General features: G+C 64.4%; 1 protein-coding gene across 2 annotated transcripts; it reads left to right on the top strand.

Moving 5' to 3' along the window:
• Nucleotides 1–937: 937 nt before the first annotated feature.
• Nucleotides 938–19428, top strand: RNASET2 (ribonuclease T2). Of its 2 annotated transcripts, XM_081094460.1 has the most exons (11): nucleotides 938–2633; nucleotides 3457–3570; nucleotides 3684–3848; nucleotides 8794–8854; nucleotides 10717–10772; nucleotides 12035–12092; nucleotides 12442–12512; nucleotides 16541–16654; nucleotides 17117–17165; nucleotides 18424–18498; nucleotides 19066–19428. In XM_081094460.1, exons 3-11 carry the CDS (start codon nucleotides 3763–3765, stop codon nucleotides 19234–19236), a joined length of 741 nt encoding a protein of 246 aa, XP_080950586.1. In that variant the 5' UTR covers nucleotides 938–2633; nucleotides 3457–3570; nucleotides 3684–3762; the 3' UTR covers nucleotides 19237–19428. The 2 variants fall into 2 exon arrangements, with proteins under 2 accessions (XP_080950586.1, XP_080950587.1); XM_081094461.1 differs by lacking the exon at nucleotides 938–2633 and having other exon boundaries at nucleotides 3484–3570; nucleotides 3690–3848.
• The last annotated feature ends 752 nt before the right edge of the window (nucleotides 19429–20180 follow it).

The raw sequence follows: 20180 nt of genomic DNA, 5'->3' as shown, positions 1-20180 counted from the left end.
TGTGACGGGTTGGAGTGCGAGATTCCCTTTGCAGAGCCTCCCACGTGACGCGGGGGCCCCTCTGCCCGGCTCGCTCACACAGGGTCTCTCTGGGGTGGGAGGGTCTGGAGGTGCCGGCCTCTGCAGGCGCTCAGGGCACCCGGGGCCTCGCCTGGGCCTGTGTGAGCCCCCCAGGGAACGAGGACGGCTCTGCAGGGCCCTTCCCTGCACGCTCGGGCCCCAGTACTTGTGTTGACATCAGCTGCTCACACCATCACCAGCGAAGTGTCTACATTCACCATCACGAGAAACACAGGCAGAGGCACCCACTAAGGCAGCAGGCACCCCACTTCCCGACAGACAGCCACTACCCTGATGGGCACCCTAGCCTTGCAACGGATACCCCAGCATTGCGACATGCACCCCAGTACCGTGTAAGGCAACCGCTGCCGTGACGGGTCCCCACGATCGCGACAGGTGCCCTGCTATCATGAAGGCGCCCCCAGTATCATGACAAAGCACCCCTATCTCAACAGGCACCCCGCTATGGCAGCAGACACGCCCTGTCGACAGAGGCATCAATTACCACGTGCAGCTACCTGGCCGGGCACTGGCTGGAGAGCAGCCGCAGGCCATCGGCTTGGCGTTTCTGTGACGGTGAGGACAGCAGTGAGGACTGCACTGTGGACCTGGTGGAAACAGCCTATGTTTTTCTGTCGGTGTGTCCCTTGGATTCCACATGTGGGTGGGTCCTGTGGGGTTCCCCCCTCCCTCTCTCTCTCTTTCCCCCCCTGATTTCGCTTGGTGGAGTCTCCAGGTCCCTCCATGCTGTTGGGAGGGGGGTCCCTTCCTTTTTACAGCCGAGGAGGGCAGCAGTGTTCCATTGTGTAAACGCACCCAATCGGTTTCTTAACCCAATATTTACCTGTTTGCTATATTTACACAGAGCAAAGAGTTTGTAGGAAAAAGCACAAAAAAAGGAGTCTCCCTAAAATCTGGAGCAGGGGAAGCAGAGGCAGGGGAGGCCGGGAACCCCCGCCCAGCCGCCCCTGGCAGGCGGGCCAGCCTGTCGGAGCTGCTGCAGGGGCGGGCGCTCCTGCCCACCGTGCCGCCCTCGGGCGCCCAGCGCACTCTGGGCAGACGGCCCTGTTGTTGGCAGGGTCTTTACTGAGACCTGAACGTCGCTCCCGATAACTGTGACCTTTGGTTCATGATCTGCCTTAACGCGCCTAACCCCAAAGTGCACACCCAGCGGGGCCTGACTTGGCCTGGAATCTGGGGAACCAGGTGGTCGGTTTTCGTGCTGAAGGCCTGGAGTGCGATGCTCACTGAGAAGCCCTCTCATGGAGACGGGAGGGGGAGGGGGAGGAAGGGGGTGGCATCAGCTCGGCGGGGCGCTGGGAGCCAGCACACAGCACAGGGACTTGAACCTCACGACGGGCAGGGTTCAGTGGGCACCCTGCTCCCTGGGTCTGTCCCTCCCTGGCATCCCAGGCATCAGAAACGCAGCGCCGGGCTAGCAGTCCGGAAATCGGGCCTGGCCCCCGCCTACCCTTTCTTGCGAAGATCGGTGAAGCCCTTGGTGATGGTCTCCTCGCCTGTAAACCTGGGTTGATCGTGCCCGGCCTCCCACTGCGCGGGCTGTGCGGGGTCAAGTGGGAACTCACACGAGCTGCCGTGGGATCCGGGCTCTTGGCGTGACCACCAGGGAACCGCCCGCCTCTGCTGCTCTTACTCTCCAGCCTCTAGTTTTCCTCGCAGCAGGGAGTCACCACCCCTTGTTTATGCATCGGAAGGCACCTCAGATGCTTTTTGAAAAAGGGTGTGGGATAAGTAGAAACATATACAAAACCCTTTAAAAACACGAAATATTTGAAAACTGCCCGGTTGACTGTTAGTGCCAGAGCCAGCCGTTCTGTGTGATGCAGCGCGCTCTACAGGACGGACGCTGGGCTAGGACTAAAGCTCAGGTGCCCACTTACGGTTTAGAGGTAAGTTTTGCAAAGTGAAGTCTTTTCTAGTATGTGGGAGTGCACAGTGGTGTCTGCCGGTGTGTGCACATGTGTGCGTACGTGAGGGTGAGCTCATTTTTTTCTTTTCCTTTTCTGAAGCCTTTTATGATGGGGTCAGAAGTGGTGTCAGGAATAGGCTTTTGGGTAAAAATTTGGATTTGAGTCCTTGGTCTTGAGTCTAAAATTTGTCACCAGAGAGTGAGGGTAAGAGATTCCTTTATTTGCCACCTCAGAGGAGCTGTTGGGCCTGATTTCGTCTCACTCTCTAGTCCCAACTATAAGCCATGGGAGCGCCTCGCGTTCCTGCTCTACAGGTGAGGAAACCCGGCTGAGAGAAGCCAGCTCGCTTCCCAGGTTACCCAGGTAGGAGCAGGAGAATCTGAATTCACACCCAGAGGATCCACCTGGGAGCAACCCCCCACCCCCGCTGGGCACCAGCCCCTCCTGCCAGCTGGGCACCCTGGCCCTCCAAGGGGACAGCCTGACCCAGAGCCCCCCGCGGGACAGGGCTGTGCGTTTGGAGACGCCAGTGAATGCGGCCTCGGACCCGTTCGCAGGCACCCTGCCTGGGCTCGCAGGGTCCTGACCCCCAGGGCCTGGACCTGCCTCCTGGAGCACAGTGCGGACCTGCAAGAACCACAGGTGCCCGCACGCGGACCCTGGCTCCCCGGCTGGCTGTGCTGTGTGCTGTTTACTAGTTTGCATCTGACGAATTCCCCGGCAGATGCTGTTCGCCCACGCGCCGCGGCCGGGAGTCTGTGCTTCCCCTGGTTCCTGTTACTCTGCACCCCCGCCCCCCCGGCACAGGGCACCCTCCCCCCAGCACCCATGCTGTCTGCCTCGACCCCTCCCCCAGGTCTCACTGCTGCCTCCTCGCTTACGCTAGCCATTACTCTTCCCAGTTGTTTGCTGTCATTCCCCGCTTGGCCCCCACGTTTGCCCGGTGGCTCCCGTGCCCCCACTTGGAGCAGGAGACTATTTTCCACTCCACTGATGCCGGGCGGGGCCCCAGAATTCACGTGGAAGCAGACATCACCCACAAGGGCTCAGGGGTGGGGTGAGGCGGAGGAGGGGGGTGGCATCAGCTCTGGCGGGGCGCTGGGAGCCAGCACACAGCACAGGGCCTTGAACCTCGAGACCGGCCCAGTTCAGTGGGCCCTCTCCCCGCCTCCCCCCTTCCCCCTCCCCCCAGCGATGTCATTTGGGGGAAAGGAAAGTGCCAGGACCTTTTAATGAGTTTCGGTGAGTGGGGTGGCCCGGCTGGAAGGAGAGCCTCTCGCAGGAGACCAGCCAGGAGGGACCCCGGGGCCGGGGGCGTGTCCTCGGGGCTGGGGCGTGTCCCCGGGGACGGGGGCGTGTCCTCGGGGCTTGGGACAAGTCCTCGGGGCTGGGGGCGTGTCCTCGGGGCTGGGGGCGTGTCTGCCAGCCGGGCACCGCCCCCCTCACGCTCCCCCCCACCCCGTAGGCGGCAGGGCGTGCTCGCCGTGGGGCGGGTCCGAAGCTGGGCGCCGGGGGCGGAAACGATCAGACCCGGTGGCAGCGGCGGCCGGGACAGCCGGGCAGCAGCGCGGGATCGCGGGTGCGGCTGGCAGGCTCCGCGCGGCGGGCGGCGGGCGCGGGCGGGGGCGGGAGCTGGTCGGCGGGAGTCCCTCGTGGGCGGGCTGAGGGAGCTGCTTAAGGAAATGTGTCCAGTTTCAGGGACCTGCGCCATCGGCCCCGCGGGTTTGGAAGCCGAGCCTTTGGCCCCCGCTGCGCGGCTCCTCGGGTCGCCATGAAGCCGGCCGCGCCTGGCCGCGCCCTCCTGTGCGCCCTGGGCCTGGCCTTCTGCCTGAGCTGCGCGCGCGGGCTCCGGAGCAGGTGGGTGCTCCCCTGGGCGCGCGTGGGGTCCCAGCCTCGGGGGGGCCGCGCCGGTGGACGCGGTGGGGGTCCCTGCGCAGCCTCCGTGTAGACTCCAGCCGCGGTGGGAGAGGGGTCCCCCCCAGGCTTGTCCCGGCGGAGAGTCGGTGGGCACCGGCGGCGTCCTAGGGGACCCTCGCTTGACTGCACAGGAAGCCTGCAGCCGGCGCCAGACTCGAACTTTTCCTCTATTTTATCTGGGTGACGATCGCACTAATCGAGGGTGTCGCCCTGTGCAGGAGGCGCTGGAGAAGCTGGGTTTAGCTTGTTAGAGTTTCAGTGAAATATGGCTGTTTGGGGGTACACGGTGAAGGGTAACATGATAGCTCAGGCTCCCCAGAAAGCGTACGTTCTGAAGGGCTCCGGCCATTAGTTTTTGCCACCAGGTTAAGAGGGTCGCTGAGAGGCCGCGCGTGGGGTTGAGGGTGGTCGTGGCCTCTGCTCACCTGTGAAGTAGAAATACACCTGCCCCGACAGTGGGTGCGGTGCGAGGGGAGGCGTTACTGGGGGGAATGGGTAGACCCTGCCTGGCCAAGGGCACCAGCCAATGCAGCTAAAGAAGGAGGCGCAGTATGTGCATATGTCCCCCCCCCAAGTCACACACCTGCTTCACGGACACCCGCCCTGCCCGGCGGGGGCGGGACACAGAGGCGGTGCAGCCCCTCGGGGCGCACAGCTCAGGGCTGGTCCCACCTGGTCCCACCTGGTCCCACCTGGCCGAGGGCGCAGTGACCGGCCCCCTCTGCTCAGGGGCCGGGGCTGCTCCACGCCCCACGGCTGGATGTAGGTGGGCATCGTCTCGGCGCTCTGCGGCTTCCGGTTTACAGGGCGCCCATTGCTGGTCTGGTCGCCCAGCCCTGGCCCCACTGGCAGCCTCCGTTTCCACCTGTGGGCTGAGGCTCTGCATCCCGGCAAAGAGGCTCTTCTCCCGCCTGCTGCCCACGCTGCCTGTTGTCTGTCCTGCTGCTCACGCTGCCGGTTGTCCGTCCTGCTGCCCACGCTGCCTGTTGTCCGTCCTGCTGCTCACGCTGCCTGTTGTCCGTCCTGCTGCCCACACTGCCTGTTGTCCGTCCTGCTGCTCACGCTGCCTGTTGTCCGTCCTGCTGCCCACACTGCCGGTTGTCTGTCCTGCTGCCCACACTGCCGGTTGTCTGTCCTGCTGCTCACACTGCCTGTTGTCCGTCCTGCTGCCCACACTGCCGGTTGTCTGTCCTGCTGCCCACACTGCCGGTTGTCTGTCCTGCTGCTCACACTGCCGGTTGTCCGTCCTGCTGCCCACACTGCCGGTTGTCCGTCCTGCTGCCCACACTGCCGGTTGTCCGTCCTGCTGCACACACTGCCTGTTGTCCGTCCTGCTGCCCACACTGCCGGTTGTCCGTCCTGCTGCCCACACTGCCTGTTGTCCGTCCTGCTGCCCACACTGCCGGTTGTCCGTCCTGCTGCTCACACTGCCTGTTGTCCGTCCTGCTGCCCACACTGCCGGTTGTCCGTCCTGCTGCCCACACTGCCTGTTGTCCGTCCTGCTGCCCACACTGCCGGTTGTCCGTCCTGCTGCCCACACTGCCTGTTGTCCGTCCTGCTGCCCACACTGCCGGTTGTCCGTCCTGCTGCTCACACTGCCTGTTGTCCGTCCTGCTGCCCACGCTGCCTGTTGTCCGTCCTGCTGCCCACGCTGCCTGTTGTCCGTCCTGCTGCCCACACTGCCTGTTGTCCTGCTGCCCACACTGCCTGTTGTCCGTCCTGCTGCCCACACTGCCGGTTGTCCGTCCTGCTGCCCACACTGCCTGTTGTCCGTCCTGCTGCCCACACTGCCTGTTGTCCGTCCTGCTGCCCACACTGCCGGTTGTCCGTCCTGCTGCCCACACTGCCGGTTGTCCGTCCTGCTGCTCACGCTGCCTGTTGTCCGTCCTGCTGCCCACGCTGCCTGTTGTCCGTCCTGCTGCCCACGCTGCCTGTTGTCCGTCCTGCTGCCCACGCTGCCTGTTGTCCGTCCTGCTGCCCACGCTGCCGGTTGTCCGTCCTGCTGCCCACGCTGCCGGTTGCCTGTTGTCCGTCCTGCTGCCCACACTGCCAGTTGTCCGTCCTGCTGCCCACACTGCCTGTTGTCCGTCCTGCTGCCCACACTGCCGGTTGTCCGTCCTGCTGCTCACACTGCCTGTTGTCCGTCCTGCTGCTCACACTGCCTGTTGTCCGTCCTGCTGCCCACACTGCCTGTTGTCCGTCCTGCTGCCCACACTGCCTGTTGTCCGTCCTGCTGCCCACACTGCCGGTTGTCCGTCCTGCTGCCCACACTGCCTGTTGTCCGTCCTGCTGCCCACACTGCCTGTTGTCCGTCCTGCTGCCCACACTGCCTGTTGTCCGTCCTGCTGCCCACACTGCCTGTTGTCCGTCCTGCTGCCCACACTGCCTGTTGTCCGTCCTGCTGCCCACACTGCCGGTTGTCCGTCCTGCTGCCCACACTGCCTGTTGTCCGTCCTGCTGCCCACACTGCCTGTTGTCCGTCCTGCTGCCCACACTGCCTGTTGTCCGTCCTGCTGCCCACACTGCCGGTTGTCCGTCCTGCTGCCCACACTGCCTGTTGTCCGTCCTGCTGCCCACACTGCCGGTTGTCCGTCCTGCTGCTCACGCTGCCTGTTGTCCGTCCTTTTGCTCACGCTGCCGGTTGTCTGTCCTGCTGCCCACACTTCCGGTTGTCCGTCCTGCTGCTCACGCTGCCTGTTGTCTGTCCTGCTGCCCACACTGCCGGTTGTCCGTCCTGCTGCTCACGCTGCCTGTTGTCTGTCCTGCTGCCCACACTGCCGGTTGTCCGTCCTGCTGCTCACGCTGCCTGTTGTCCGTCCTGCTGCCCACACTGCCGGTTGTCCGTCCTGCTGCCCACGCTGCCTGTTGTCCGTCCTGCTGCCCACACTGCCGGTTGTCCGTCCTGCTGCTCACGCTGCCTGTTGTCCGTCCTTTTGCTCACACTGCCGGTTGTCTGTCCTGCTGCCCACACTTCCGGTTGTCCGTCCTGCTGCTCACGCTGCCTGTTTGTCCTGCTGCCCACACTGCCGGTTGTCCGTCCTGCTGCTCACGCTGCCTGTTGTCTGTCCTGCTGCCCACACTGCCAGTTGTCCGTCCTGCTGCCCACGCTGCCTGTTGTCCGTCCTGCTGCCCACGCTGCCTGTTGTCCGTCCTGCTGCCCACGCTGCCTGTTGTCCGTCCTGCTGCCCACACTGCCGGTTGTCCGTCCTGCTGCTCACACTGCCTGTTGTCCGTCCTTTTGCTCACACTGCCGGTTGTCTGTCCTGCTGCCCACACTTCCGGTTGTCCGTCCTGCTGCTCACGCTGCCTGTTGTCTGTCCTGCTGCCCACACTGCCGGTTGTCCGTCCTGCTGCTCACGCTGCCTGTTGTCTGTCCTGCTGCCCACACTGCCGGTTGTCCGTCCTGCTGCCCACACTGCCGGTTGTCCGTCCTGCTGCCCACACTGCCTGTTGTCCGTCCTGCTGCCCACACTGCCTGTTGTCCGTCCTGCTGCTCACACTGCCGGTTGTCTGTCCTGCTGCCCACACTGCCGGTTGTCCGTCCTTCTGCTCACGCTGCCTGTTGTCTGTCCTGCTGCCCACACTGCCGGTTGTCCGTCCTGCTGCTCACGCTGCCTGTTGTCTGTCCTGCTGCCCACACTGCCGGTTGTCCATCCTGCTGCTCACACTGCCTGTTGTCCGTCCTGCTGCCCACGCTGCCTGTTGTCCGTCCTGCTGCCCACACTGCCTGTTGTCCGTCCTGCTCACGCTGCCGGCACCGGCTTTTCCTTTATGCCGAGCTCTGGTCTCCTCACCTCAGATCTAAGACCAGGTTTCATGGCGTCCGAGCTCTGTGTCACTCAGCGCGCCCCTTACCCAGCACGACTGTGGGGGACCAGTTCTGTATCCCCATGAACCCCAATTTCCATCTGAGTACTTTCACCTGCGGCCGGCGTCTGTCTGTCTGTCTGTCTGCTGAGCCTGACAAAGAGGCTGAGCTTCCTGCTGCCAGCCCCCCACCCCTCTGAGCCGGGCTCTGAAGGGCGCCCTCTCCTCCCACGTCACCCCCTCTGCCGGGAGCAGGGAGGCCTCTCCCTGAATGGGGGGAGGTCAGAGGCATCCGGCGGCTTCAGCGAATGTGTGCGGAGGGGTTCACCGTGGGATGAGGGCGATGGGTCTGTTTCCCGCCCCTGAGCCCTTAGGACAGAGGCGCCTGGTGGGTGTTCCCTGGCTCCAGGCCTTCCTGGCTGCCTGACCCTAATTCAACCCTTCCCTGCCCATCCACTCCCTGCCCTGCCCACCCACTCCCCGCCCTGCCCATCCACTCCCTGCCCTGCCCACCCGCTCCCCGCCCTGCCCACCCACTCCCCGCCCTGCCCACCCGCTCCCCGCCCTGCCCACCCACTCCCCGCCCTGCCCACCCGCTCCCCGCCCTGCCCACCCGCTCCCCGCCCTGCCCACCCGCTCCCCGCCCTGCTGTGCCCATCCACTGCTTGGCTATATTCTTCACTGCTTTGCAACTACATGACCCTGTGAATGTGCTTTCCATACTTGGCCCTTGTGTCCCTCACGGCCACGTGCACCTCAGGGGGTGGGACTCATCCCTGCCCCACCATAGTGCCTGCGGACTCTGTCCCCCACTCAGGGCAGGAACCCCGTCCCACAGAAATGCCTGGCCTGTAGCAGGTATTCACTGTTCCTTGAATGAATGAGGGCTCGGATGGATGGCTAGATAGATGGACTGCTGGACACATGGGTGAGTGGGTGGATGGATGGGTGGACAGATGGGCGGATAGATGGATGAGTGGATGGATTGATGGGTTGATGGACAGATGGGTGGATGGCTGGACGGGCTAATTTTTCAGTAACTGGAACGCTCTAGGGGTGTGGTTCCTTGTCTCCGCAGCGGCAGCCACGAGTGGAAGAAGCTGATCATGGTCCACCACTGGCCTGCGACCGTGTGCAAGGTGCGTGTCTGCCTCGGGCCCTCTGACAGGGACGCCCCTAAGAAATCTCGCTTGTTTCCTCTCTGGGCCTGGGGCTGCTGCTCCGCGTGGCTGTGCCTTCCCGTCCTGGCAGCCGCTCCCTCCAGGAGGGCCCTGCGGCAGGTGCCTGGGCTGTGGCAGCGCCACCGCTGGGGGCTCCGGGCGCTGGCTTTAGTCCTCTGGGTTCCGGAGGCTGGATTCCCAACGGGACGGGCAGGAGGCAGCGGATCGATGATTCTCTCTCATCAGTGATGTTTCTCTCCCTCTCAGTTCCGCTCTGAAATCAATGAAAATGTTTTGTGAACAAATGTCTCCCAGAACACGGCAGTCCCTGTCTCCTTGGCCTGCTCTTGGCGCCTATGGGTTGGTCTTTCTGCCTGTGCCTCTGACTTGTCCTGAGCCCTGTGCCCTTAAGTGTCACCAAGAGGAGCCCTGCCTCAGTGGGGGGCGGGGGTGTCTTTCTCACTGGACGGGGTCCTATCTGAGATGGGGTCTTGTCTGAGCCGGGGCCCTGCCTAAGATGGGGGGCTGCCTGAGCTGGGGCCCGCCTCCGCCTGCCCCTGCAGGCCTGTCCCCACCCCCCACCCCCATGGGCAGTTTGTAAAGGGGGTAAATTGCCCGACCTGGGGTGTTTCATCCTCCCGCTGAGCTCTCCCTAATTTTACTGATGGTGTTTCTGAAATGTTCGCTCAAGAATCTCAGTCAGAGAGGCCTTTTCCTGGAGTTCCCGGGGGGCAGCTGGCAGCGGTGTGGCTGGGTCAGCTCATGCGACCTGCGGAGCTTCCGGCTCTGGTTTCCGGCCAGCATGCGGTTGCCATGGGTAACCAGGCCTCTTTCCGCTTCTCGCAGGCTGGTTTTTCTGTTGACAAAGGAAAATGAAATGTCACGTGTTATCTTACCACATTATGCCCTGGACCCGGAAAGGTGTCTGCCAGTGGGCGCCCCTGTGCGCAGCTGCTGGGCGTGCTGGTCTCGCTTTACAACGGTTGTCTGTCTCTTCCCGCAGAGCAGCCTCTGCTGGGGCGGGGGTGGGGGTGGGGAGGGGGGCGGCCAGTTCGGTTGGCGTCTGGTTCTGGCTCCTGGGCAGCAGGGTTTGTGGCTGGAAGGAGCAGTGTGGGCTGAGCTGCTTGGGTAGCGCTGGGGGCCTTCCCTCGGGGCGGCGGCCAGGCCCGCTGGCGGGTGATGTGTCCCACAAACGCTGCCTCACCCGATCCCACCTGGTCCCCACCTGGTCCCACCTGGTCAACTCCAACGTCTGCTTTTTATTTGTGTTTCATTTGATAGTGAAAATGTATTTCTTGGTGGCTGTTTATCTTACCAAATCTCCGTGTTAGCTAAACTGTGTGGAGGCCCCTGAGCTCCGTAGCTCTGTGACTCTCTCTCTCATCATGTACTCCTGTTCTCACCTGGGCATTCTTATGGCTCCAGATTTTCGATAGTCCCTGGCTCACGGATGTGTTTGGACTTGGTGCCTGAACAGACGTGAGGCTAATGGGGCGTCACCCGCCTTCTGTTCTCAGCCGATTGTCTACGCTTATACGATAGAATCATTCATCGGCAAATAGGAGTGTTTCCATCGGCTTGACCTACTTTGCGAGCACATAAAAGGAGATAAAATGATGTTTTAATTCTGTCATTTAGACTGCGGGCTGGTCCACTCATTGCAGAGATGACACCCAGCCCGTGTAGTTTCCTCACGAGTGTGTACTGTGGGGTGAACTGACTGCAAGTTCGCAGGGGGCTTATTGTGTGTTAACCCTGCCATTGATTCGTGTTGAAAGAGAGGAAGGGCGCCGAGTCTGTGAAGTCAGCGATGAGCCAATTGTTCTCTCTCTCTTGCCTAGAGAGCGGAAGACGGCTGCAGGGACCCCCCGGACTACTGGACGATCCACGGACTGTGGCGAGTACTCGCTGCAGGAACCACACAGGCCAGCGGCCGCCCCCCGGAGACGAGCGCGTCTGGTTCTGAGAGTTACACTTGAGATGTTGTGGGGAGTTCATTCCACGAGACCCTGTGGTTCAGTCCGTAGACCAGCTCCTCGCTGGAAAGCAGTAACATGACCCTAATCCTGCTGTGTCGTTCTGTTTTGATTGAATAGTAACAGTCTAGGCCAGTGGTCGGCAAACTCATTAGTCCACAGAGCCAAATATCAACAGGACAACGACTGAAATTTTTTTTGAGAGCCAAAGTTTTTAAACTTAAACTATATAGGCAGGTACATTGTTATTCACTTAATTAGGGTCCTCCTAAGGCTTAGGAAGAGCCACACTCAAGGGGCCAAAGAGCCGCATGTGGCTTGGGAGCCGCAGTTTGCCGACCACGGGTCTAGGCCAAACATGCGCTTTAGGGACTCTGAGTGTATGTTAGGGTCCTCATTTGGGGGCAGTAGGATAATATGAATATAAATTCTATCCATGGTCTATGTTAGCGACCCCTCACAGCCGCCCAGACTGATTTCCTGGTTCTGCGGCATTTTGTGTAGTTTGTTCTCTTGCTGTTGTGCACGGATTTGTGCTGCAATTTGCACACACGGCCCCGCTGCTCAGCGGAGAGGAGGCCCTTCGGTTTTGCTGTGCTCGTGTCCCTCGTGCCCCTCGGCATGGGGTCAGCAGAAGGCAGCTTCAAGGGGGCCCAGGGCCGGCCTGTAGTCCGCCTTCCCCGGGGCCCCTGGCTCTCCGGTTCTCACCTATGAGCGGGCGGTCAGCGCAGGCCCAGGTCCGGGCAGCTGGGTGACGGGAAACGGCCGGGTCTGGGGAGCGGGCTGGCGACCTCGCGGCCTGAGCTGCCAGTGGACGCAGAGGTGACGGTGAGGACAGAATTGCCACCGAGGAGGAGGGCGAGGGCTTGGTGCTGGGCAAGGTCACCCCAGCACCTGGGCTCCTAACCTCACCTCCTCTTAAAGGGACAGGCCTCCCGCTGGAAACCCCTCCCGGGGACCTGGCTCCACGCGCCCTGCGGGTGCCTTAGGCTTCCCCTGCTGTGTGCGCGAGGCTGGCCTTGCCCCAAAGCCCTGTCCTGGAAGCTGAGGCTGTGCTGACGGGCATGGCCTGCGGCTCCCAGGCAGACCCCCCTCCCGTGTCCTCCGCGCCTGAGGAAGGGTTTCCTTGGTTCTTCAGAGCCCATCCCAGGCTAACCTCTCCTTTCTATTCTCTTCTTTCAAGGGCTGACAAAGCGGACTCGTGTAATCGGTCGTGGCCCTTTAAGTTGGACGAGATTAAGGTACCTACGCTGGCTTCTGTCCCAGGGTGTCCCCTGGGCCGCGTCTTTTCTTCCCAAGGGCGTCGTTGGGCAGCGAGGGTCCTGCATGCCTTTGCCAGGCCGGACGCTGGCACCTCAGCGCCATGCGTCTCTAAAGCAATCCCGCACATCCCCCAGGACACCCTCGCCTCCTCGGCCCAACCCGAGGCGAAATGAGCCCAGAATTTATCCCCCCCCACCCCCCCCAACAACCCCCCCACCCCCACTCCCCCCCAACCACCCCCCCACCCCCACCCCGCCGCCTCGCCAGGGGCCTGAGGACCAGCTCCTCTCCGCGCCTGGACCCGAGTTCTGTCTTTACTGCTCACAGGACCTCGTGCAAGACATGAAGATGTACTGGCCTGACCTGCTCCACTCGTCTCCCAACAGCACCTTTTTGTGGTGAGTCCCGCGCGTCTCCAGCCCCAGGCGCATGCGCGTTCCGGGGAACCGTGGGGACAGGCGCGGGGACAGGCGCGGACCCCTGATCCAGCGAGAGGTGTGACAGCCTCCCCTTCTGGCGCCTCCCTCTGGCCATGGGTGGAAGATGAGGCGAGTGGAATTTCCTTTAGAGGCTTGTTTTTTTAATTTTATTTATTTATTTATTTATTTATTTATTATTATTTTATTGCTTAGAGGCTTGTTTTTCATGGGTATTCCATTCATGACTTTGTTTTGAGAAAGTTCTCTGTTGGGGTTTAGATAACTTGCGCATCGTAGGAGCCGTTGCTCCGAGTCAGACAGGAGAGCGTGGTTCTGGGAGGAGTGCCGCTGCCTGGAGATGTGTAAAGGATCCCTGGGGGGGGGGGGGGGGGAGCAGAGGTGCGTGGGCCGCCTTGGGGAGGCGAGAGGGCAGTTTGCTGCGGCTCTGTCCTCGGGCTGCGCCATCAAACACTTCACTTTAGCAAGAGCTGAGCCAACGAGAACAATGCTGTTTCACCAAAGTAGTTCCTAAAATCATCGCCTTTGAAGGAGACATGAACGTTCTTTTTACTGATATCTTTAGTAACTGAGGATAATCCTGTATTTTCTCCTTCTCACTCCCGTGTGTCCCCTTATAGTTCAGAGTGCGACTGATCAGAATTTGTCCAACACGGTTGATTTAACCTGAAAGATTTCAGGAAAAGATTAAGGTGGAAAGAAGAGCTTCTGAACACGAAATGGGAGGAGAGTGGTGTCTGCGGCCTGGTCACTGATGTCCTGGGGGAGGTTTCACTCGGGCCGTGGCCGGAGGGCGGGTTAGGGCCCTCGGATCCTGGGGCTGTCGGTTGAAATCTCCCTTCAACACAAAGGAGATGCGCCCGGGAAACCGGGGCCGTGAGAGCTCAGGTTTGTCGTTGGCGTCTGTGCAGCCTGCCTTCCAGACGATGGTTTCCCATGGACAGTGGCCGGAAGGAACCGAAACCGGGAAAACAGTGAAAAGCATTCACCTCCCACTTCAGGGAGGGCGGGGGGTGGAACTAAGTAACGAAGGGTAATACTTCCAGGTTACAGTGTTTCCATGTGAGAGCTGAGTTACACAGTGTTTGCGCCAGTTGTTACAATGTTCAGTGATCGCCACATGCTTGCCACGCGGCTTAAAAATAAACCAACAGAGCAGGTCCCCGGGGGCTGGGCCTGGAAGGTTTAATCCAAACAGCGCGGGCCGTGCATGCGCCTGGTTTGTGCTCGATAACGGCAGTGAGGTCCCCCTTCAGGTGGCGTCGCGCAGTCACACACCCCATGTCTTCGTGTTCCGAGTGACAGATGGTTATCGCACGCTAATGAGGGCGTGTGCTCTCCAGAGCGCCTCAGCGCAGAGGTGGAGACGCGGACGTGGCGCCGTGGCGGCTGTCCCCCTCCTCGCCGCACGTGGCTCACGGGGGCCCGGTCGCCTTGTGGCGGGAGATTGTAGGGACGTCCCGGCCTCGGCCCCGCGTTGCCGTCAGCGGGAAGCGGCTGCGTGAGAATAGTTTTGTTTAGTTTCTCCGAGGGGCCCTGGGTTCTTGTCAGGAAAGACCCAGCGAGGGCCAGGCCCGTGGGCGTTACAGGCTCGCTGGGGGCCGGGCTCGCTGGGGGCCGGGCTCGCCGGGGGACAGGCTCGCCGGGGGGGACGGGCTCGCCGGGGGGGGGGGGGGGGACGGGCTCACTGGGGGCTGGGCTCGCTGGGGGACGGGGTCGCTGGGGGACGGGCTCGCCGGGGGACGGGCTCGCTGGGGGACGGGGTCGCTGGGGGACGGGCTCGCCGGGGGACAGGCTCACTGGGGGACGGGCTTGCTGGGGGCCGGGCTCGCTGGGGACGGGCTTGCTGGGGGCCGGGCTCGCTGGGGGCCGGGCTCGCTGGGGGCCGGGCTCGCTGGGGGCCGGGCTCGCTGGGGATGGGCTCGCTGGGGGCCGGGCTCGCTGGGGGCCGGGCTCGCTGGGGCCAGGCTCGCTGGGGGCCGGGCTCGCTGGGGGCCGGGCTCGCTGGGGATGGGCTCGCTGGGGGACAGGCTCACTGGGGGCCGGGCTTGCTGGAGGCTGGGCTCGCTGGGGGTCAGGCCCGTGGGCGTTACAGGCTCGCTGGGGGCCGGGCTCGCTGGGGACAGGCTCGCTGGGGGACAGGCTCGCTGGGGGCCGGGCTTGCTGGAGGCTGGGCTCGCTGGGGGGTCAGGCCCGTGGGCGTTACAGGCTCGCTGGGGGATGGGCTCACTGGGAGACGGGCTCAGCGTGGTCCCTGAGCGGCCCAGCCGGTCACTTGGAATTGGACGTTCCTCACTGAACCAAGCTTGTCACTGACCGATGAGGGGTGACCAGCATGTGAGTGGAGTGAGTGTTTCCGCTCGCGTTCCCCTCGATGCCTGCGTGTGTCCTGCAGCCCCCGTCGGTGGAGGCCAGCCTGCTCCAGGCATCAGTTGCTGTTGAGTCTTTGCCCTGAGCTGGGACCTCTCAGCTCACCCCCCCCCCCCCGTGCCCCGCGGAGCAGGTCCTGGGGTGACTGTTCCCGTTCACACAGAAACCAGCCACCTGCAGCTCAGGTGCAGCTCCCGCTGGGGGAGGAGGCTCCGTTTCCGTCCCCCAGAGCTTCGCAAGTTCCCGAGTAATCGACTCTGGAGACTGTTCTCGAAGGGGCTTAGTGACTCGCCCATGTGTGTCTCCGTGGTGGCAGGTGAACCCCGGCTCCGGGTGGACTTCGGGGTGAACTGGTGCACATCCAGGCGGATTTCCGAGGTGCGGGAAGTGTGCGCTCTAGGAAGCTCCTGGGAATGTTGCCTGTGGAGACCGCGTGGTTGACGAGTTGCTGGCACAGCTGAGGGCCTGGGCCCGAGGGCTCACGTGGAGGTGGGGGCCGTGGTCTGCGACTGGCGGGGGACCGGCGGCCGCGCCCCCGCAGGGCCTGCCCGGGAAGCCAGGGGGGGCTCGAGAGAGGCCGCGGGCTTCCTGGCTGGTGCCCTGTAGCGCGTGCCCAGCCGGCCCCTCTGAGCCTCAATTTCCCCACTGGTAAACCAGCTTGGGGAGCTGTGAGAATGGAGACTCCATCTGCCCTGCACTGTAGAGAACGCCCAGTGACCATTCTCCTGAATACCAGCTGCTGTGCCATGGCAGACATCGGGCTGGGCGGTTGGGTTCCGCGGACATGGACGCCCTAATGTGAGCCGAGCCGGGGACAGGCCTCGGCGTCTCTCACAGTGACCCGCCTGCCGGCCAGGCACTCGGAACTGACCCCACTGTCGGGGCGGGAGGGGTGCTCAGCCAGGCTGCGGGCACTGTTGGGGTGGGAGGGGTGCTCAGCCAGGCTGAGGTTGCTGTCGAGGCGGGAGGGGTGCTCAGCCAGGCTGCGGGCACTGTTGGGGCGGGAGGGGTGCCCGGCCAGGCTGAGGTTGCTGTCGAGGCGGGAGGGGTGCCCGGCCAGGATGCGGGTGCTGTTGGGGCGGGAGGGGTGCTCAGCCAGGCTGCGGGCACTGTTGGGGCGGGAGGGGTGCCCGGCCGGGCTGAGGTTGTTGTCAGGGTGGGAGGGGTGCTCAGCCAGGCTGCAGGTGCTGTCGGGGCGGGAGGGGTGCCCGGCCAGGCTGCGGGCGCTGTCGGGGCGGGAGGGGTGCCCGGCCAGGCTGCGGGTGCTGTTGGGGCGGGAGGGGTGCCTGGCCGGGCTGAGGTTGTTGTCGGGGCGGGAGGGGTGCTCAGCCAGGCTGCGGGCACTGTCGGGGCGGGAGGGGTGCCTGGCCGGGCTGCGGGTGCTGTTGGGGCGGGAGGGGTGCTGGGGCGGTGAGGGGCAGCGCCTTCCTGCTCAGCCCCCAGTGCTCATGGGAGGAGGGCGGGGCCTGGAGGCCACGCGTGTTCATGGGGTGGCGCTCTAGGCGTGGGTGGGGTGAGGCCAGCGCCTGGGCTGCCATGGGGCGCCCTGTGCCGGGGGAGGACTCGGGAGCCTCTGGGGGGCCCTCGCCCCTGACGTCCAGCAGAGCCTGTGCCTCCAGGAAGCACGAGTGGGCGAAGCACGGGACCTGCGCGGCGCAGCTGGACGTCCTCGGCTCCGAGCGGAAGTACTTCGGGAAGGCCCTGGACTTGTACCGGGCGCTCGCCCTCAACAGGTGGGCCGCCGGCCGCAGCCTCCCTCTGCCCAACTGGGGGTGATGGCCCGCCCCGGGTGCGCCCCAGCCGCTGGCCCGGAGCCCCTGGTGGCAGCTGCCCCTGCAGGGCTGGGCGCCTGGTGAGCGGCGGTTCTGAGACGTCCTCCGCTCCTGCAGGCCTTCCTGGGCCCCTGGGTCACGGCCACGCAGTGTGGACACGGGCATGGGCCGCCTCTCGGAGCGGAACACCCTGGGTGGGGGGTGCTAGGTGGGGGGGCGCTGGTTGCGGGGGCTCTGGGTGGGGGGTGCTAGGTGGGGAGGTGCTGGGTGTGGGGGGCTGGCCGTCCTCAGAGGCTTGCTGCCCGAGGTCCGGGGAAAGCGTGGCCTCTAGGAGCACCTTACTTGGCTGGGAAGTGATGTTGGAAAGAAGGATAAAGGAGGACGGACCTTAGCTGAGCAGCCGTTTTCCTTCCTCCCGGCCAGCATGCTCCAGAAGCTGGGCATCCTGCCATCCGGGGGCAATTACTACCAGGTGAGTGACTCCAGCCTCTTCCTGCTGCATCGCACTCACGGTGCCCAGCACATGCCCGCCGGCCCGGGCGCTGCAGGGGCTCAGAGGGGCCTCGCGACCTCCCTTCCTGCCGTGTGTGTGCTGAAGCGGCAGTGACTGCGTTTGTGGCGCTCCTCCCCCTCCTCCTCCTCCTCCTCCTCCTCCCCTCCTCCCCCTCCTCCTCCTCCTCCTCCTCCCTCCTCCCTCCTCCTCCTCCCCCCCTCCTCCTCCTCCTCCTCCCCTCCTCCTCCTCCTCCTCCCTCCTCCTCCTCCCCCTCCTCCCCCCCCTCCTCCTCCTCCTCCTCCTCCTCCTCCCTCCTCCTCCTCCTCCTCCTCCTCCTCCTCCCTCCTCCTCCTCCTCCTCCCCCTCCTCCTCCTCCTCCTCCCTCCTCCTCCTCCTCCTCCTCCTCCTCCTCCTCTCCTCCTCCTCCTCCTCCTCCCCCTCCCCCTCCTCCTCCTCCTCCCCTCCTCCTCCTCCTCCTCCCTCCTCCTCCTCCTCCTCCCCCTCCTCCTCCCCCTCCTCCTCCTCCTCCTCCCTCCTCCTCCTCCTCCTCCCCCTCCTCCTCCTCCTCCTCCCCCTCCTCCTCCTCCTCCTCCCCCTCCTCCTCCTCCTCCTCCTCCCCTCCTCCCCCTCCCCCTCCTCCCCCTCCTCCTCCTCCTCCTCCCTCCTCCTCCTCCTCCCCCTCCTCCCCTCCTCCTCCTCCTCCTCCCCCTCCTCCTCCTCCTCCTCCCTCCTCCTCCTCCCCCTCCTCCTCCTCCTCCTCCCTCCTCCTCCTCCTCCTCCTCCTCCTCCTCCTCCCCCTCCTCCTCCTCCTCCCCCTCCTCCTCCTCCTCCTCCCTCCTCCTCCTCCCCCTCCTCCTCTCCTCCTCCCTCCTCCTCCTCCTCCTCCTCCCCCTCCTCCTCCTCCTCCCCCCCCTCCTCTGGGCGGCAGGCATGTGAGGGGCCACGGGTCCCGGCCACGGGTCAGGTGCTTCACCACCAGGCACTTCCTGCTTCTGCCCGGCCCCAGGCTCTGGTGCAGACGGGGCGAGAGGATGAGCGGGAGGTGGAGGCCTGGCGGCCGGAGGCCACATCCTGTCGGGGGGGGCGGGGCACCCGGTGTCCCTGTCCTGTGTGCCGCGATCAGCCAGGCCTCCGGGTCAGCTGGGGGTGCCAGGGTGGGAACAGTGTCACAGCCGCGTGGACGGCGGCTGGGTTCTCCGTGGGAGTTCCATTTCTGTGCCCGTTATGTCCTCTCAGGTGTCAGACATCAAAGACGCCCTCGCCAGCCTGTACGGAGTCGCGCCCAAGATCCAGTGTCTCCCGCCCGAGCAGGTCAGGGCTCTGGCTGCTTCTGTGCCGAGTGCCGGGTCCACGCTGCTGGTGGCTGTGCTCACCGCGGAGTTCCCCGTGTGCTGCTTGTGTGTGTGTGGGGGGGGCGTGCACATGTGTGCACACGTGTGGTGTAGGCATGTGCTGTGTAGGGTGCACATGGTGCATGCTGTGTCTGTGTGTGTGTGTGTGTGTGTGTGTGTGTGTGTGTGTGGAAATCACCTTGTTCTTTGGCTCCAGGCCCTGGGACAGGGTGTTCGTCCCTTACTACCCAGGATGCACCTGTCCCGGGAGGGCTGAGGTGGGACGTGCCTGTGGGCCAGCCTCTGAGCAGGAAACGTTCACTGCGATCCCGGCGGCCACCGGTCCAGTTCACACACGAGCTGTGGGCTTTGTCCCCGGAGCAGGACCCGCCCTGCCCAGGCAGCGTGGGAGGACGGGGTGCCCAGGGTCTGGGCTGGGAGGCCGTCGGTCAGCTCTAGGTCCTGCCCAGGGTGACCAGCTCCGGCCACCACGTAGGACCGTGCGGGTCCCGGTCCGAGGGCTGCAGCGTCTCCCTCTCGTGCGCAGGGCGAGGAGGTGCAGCTGCTGGGGCAGATCGAGCTGTGCTTCACCCGGGACCTGCAGCTGCGGGGCTGCGCGGAGCCCGGGGAGCCGGCGCGCGGGGCGGGGGGCGCCGGCCTCGCCCAGGACCTGGAGGTGTGCAAGGACGGCCCCGTCTTCTACCCACCACCCCCCTAGCCCGGCCGAGGCCGCGTCTGGGCCTGTGGTGGTCTGAGTGCTGAGAGGACCCACAGGCCCCGCTGTCCACGGCAGCGGAACCGCGTGGCTTCCGTGGCCACCGCGCCGGGCTCAGCCTGTTCTGTTTCGCTTTTCATTCCGCGGGTGGGAGTGGGTCCCGTGTCCCCGAATAAAGCGCGTTTTCTCTTTCTCCTCCTCTGTGTGTCTCTTCGCATCTTCAGAAGCCGGGCGACACCTTGGCCTCGGGGCCGGTGGGCGGGACCGAGGACTCACGCTGTTCCCTCCCCCGGCGCCCCCCCCCACCCCCCCAGCTGCCTCCTCGGCGCGGATCCTCTCGGCTCCTGCTCTCAAGCTGGGGCGTCGCCACCTCCTGCCTCGGGGTGGACAGTTCTCGGTCCCCGAGGCCAGAGGTGACCACACGTCCCCGCAGCGTCCCCTCGGCGGCCTGCACAGGCGCGGGCTCCGGCCCGAGGGCGCTGGGCGAGGCTCTGAGGGCTGCCCGCCTCTCTCCCTCCCAGAGGGACCTGGGTGTGTTCCCGGCGCCAGGCGGCTCCCGCAGGCACGGCGCTGCCCTGCACACGGACCCGAAGGGCAGGCACACAAGTCCCTCCCTGCCAGAGGCCTGGGCTGCCACAGGTCGTAGGTCAGTCCTTGGAAACATGGTCCCATGTGGGCCGGGCTTAGGGACCCGCGGCCAGGCACCTGCAGAGGAGATGAGGTGCACAGGATCGTGGAGGAGGCCCTCTTCTCTCCCAGGCCACCCCATGCGGTCCAGACGAGCGCTCCTCGAGCGGCCACAGTGCCCTGCACAGCTGCTTGGACATGGCAGGGGCTTGTAAAGGTGACGGGTGTCACCTGAGTGGCTCTGAGGCTCAGAGCAGAAGGGAGGAGCCGCAGCGGAGGGAGTGGGGAGCCCGCAGGTGCTGGCTGTGCAGCAGCCTCGT

The sequence above is a fragment of the Myotis nattereri genome (genome assembly GCF_964212035.1).
Source record: "Myotis nattereri genome assembly, chromosome: 6".
NCBI lineage: Eukaryota > Metazoa > Chordata > Mammalia > Chiroptera > Vespertilionidae > Myotis > Myotis nattereri.
Note: the sequence above shows the minus strand (reverse complement) of the source record. Positions and strands in the feature narration are given on the sequence as shown.

What these genes read in the sequence shown, in the direction of transcription:
- RNASET2 (XM_081094460.1), top strand. Translation starts at nt 3,763, where the DNA reads ATGAAGCCGGCCGCGCCTGGCCGCGCCCTCCTGTGCGCCCTGGGCCTG. An exon ending in CCCAACAGCACCTTTTTGTG is followed by an intron (nt 12,513 to 16,540) that starts GTGAGTCCCGCG and finishes CTGTGCCTCCAG; the next exon opens with GAAGCACGAGTGGGCGAAGC. An exon ending in CCGGGGGCAATTACTACCAG is followed by an intron (nt 17,166 to 18,423) that starts GTGAGTGACTCC and finishes ATGTCCTCTCAG; the next exon opens with GTGTCAGACATCAAAGACGC.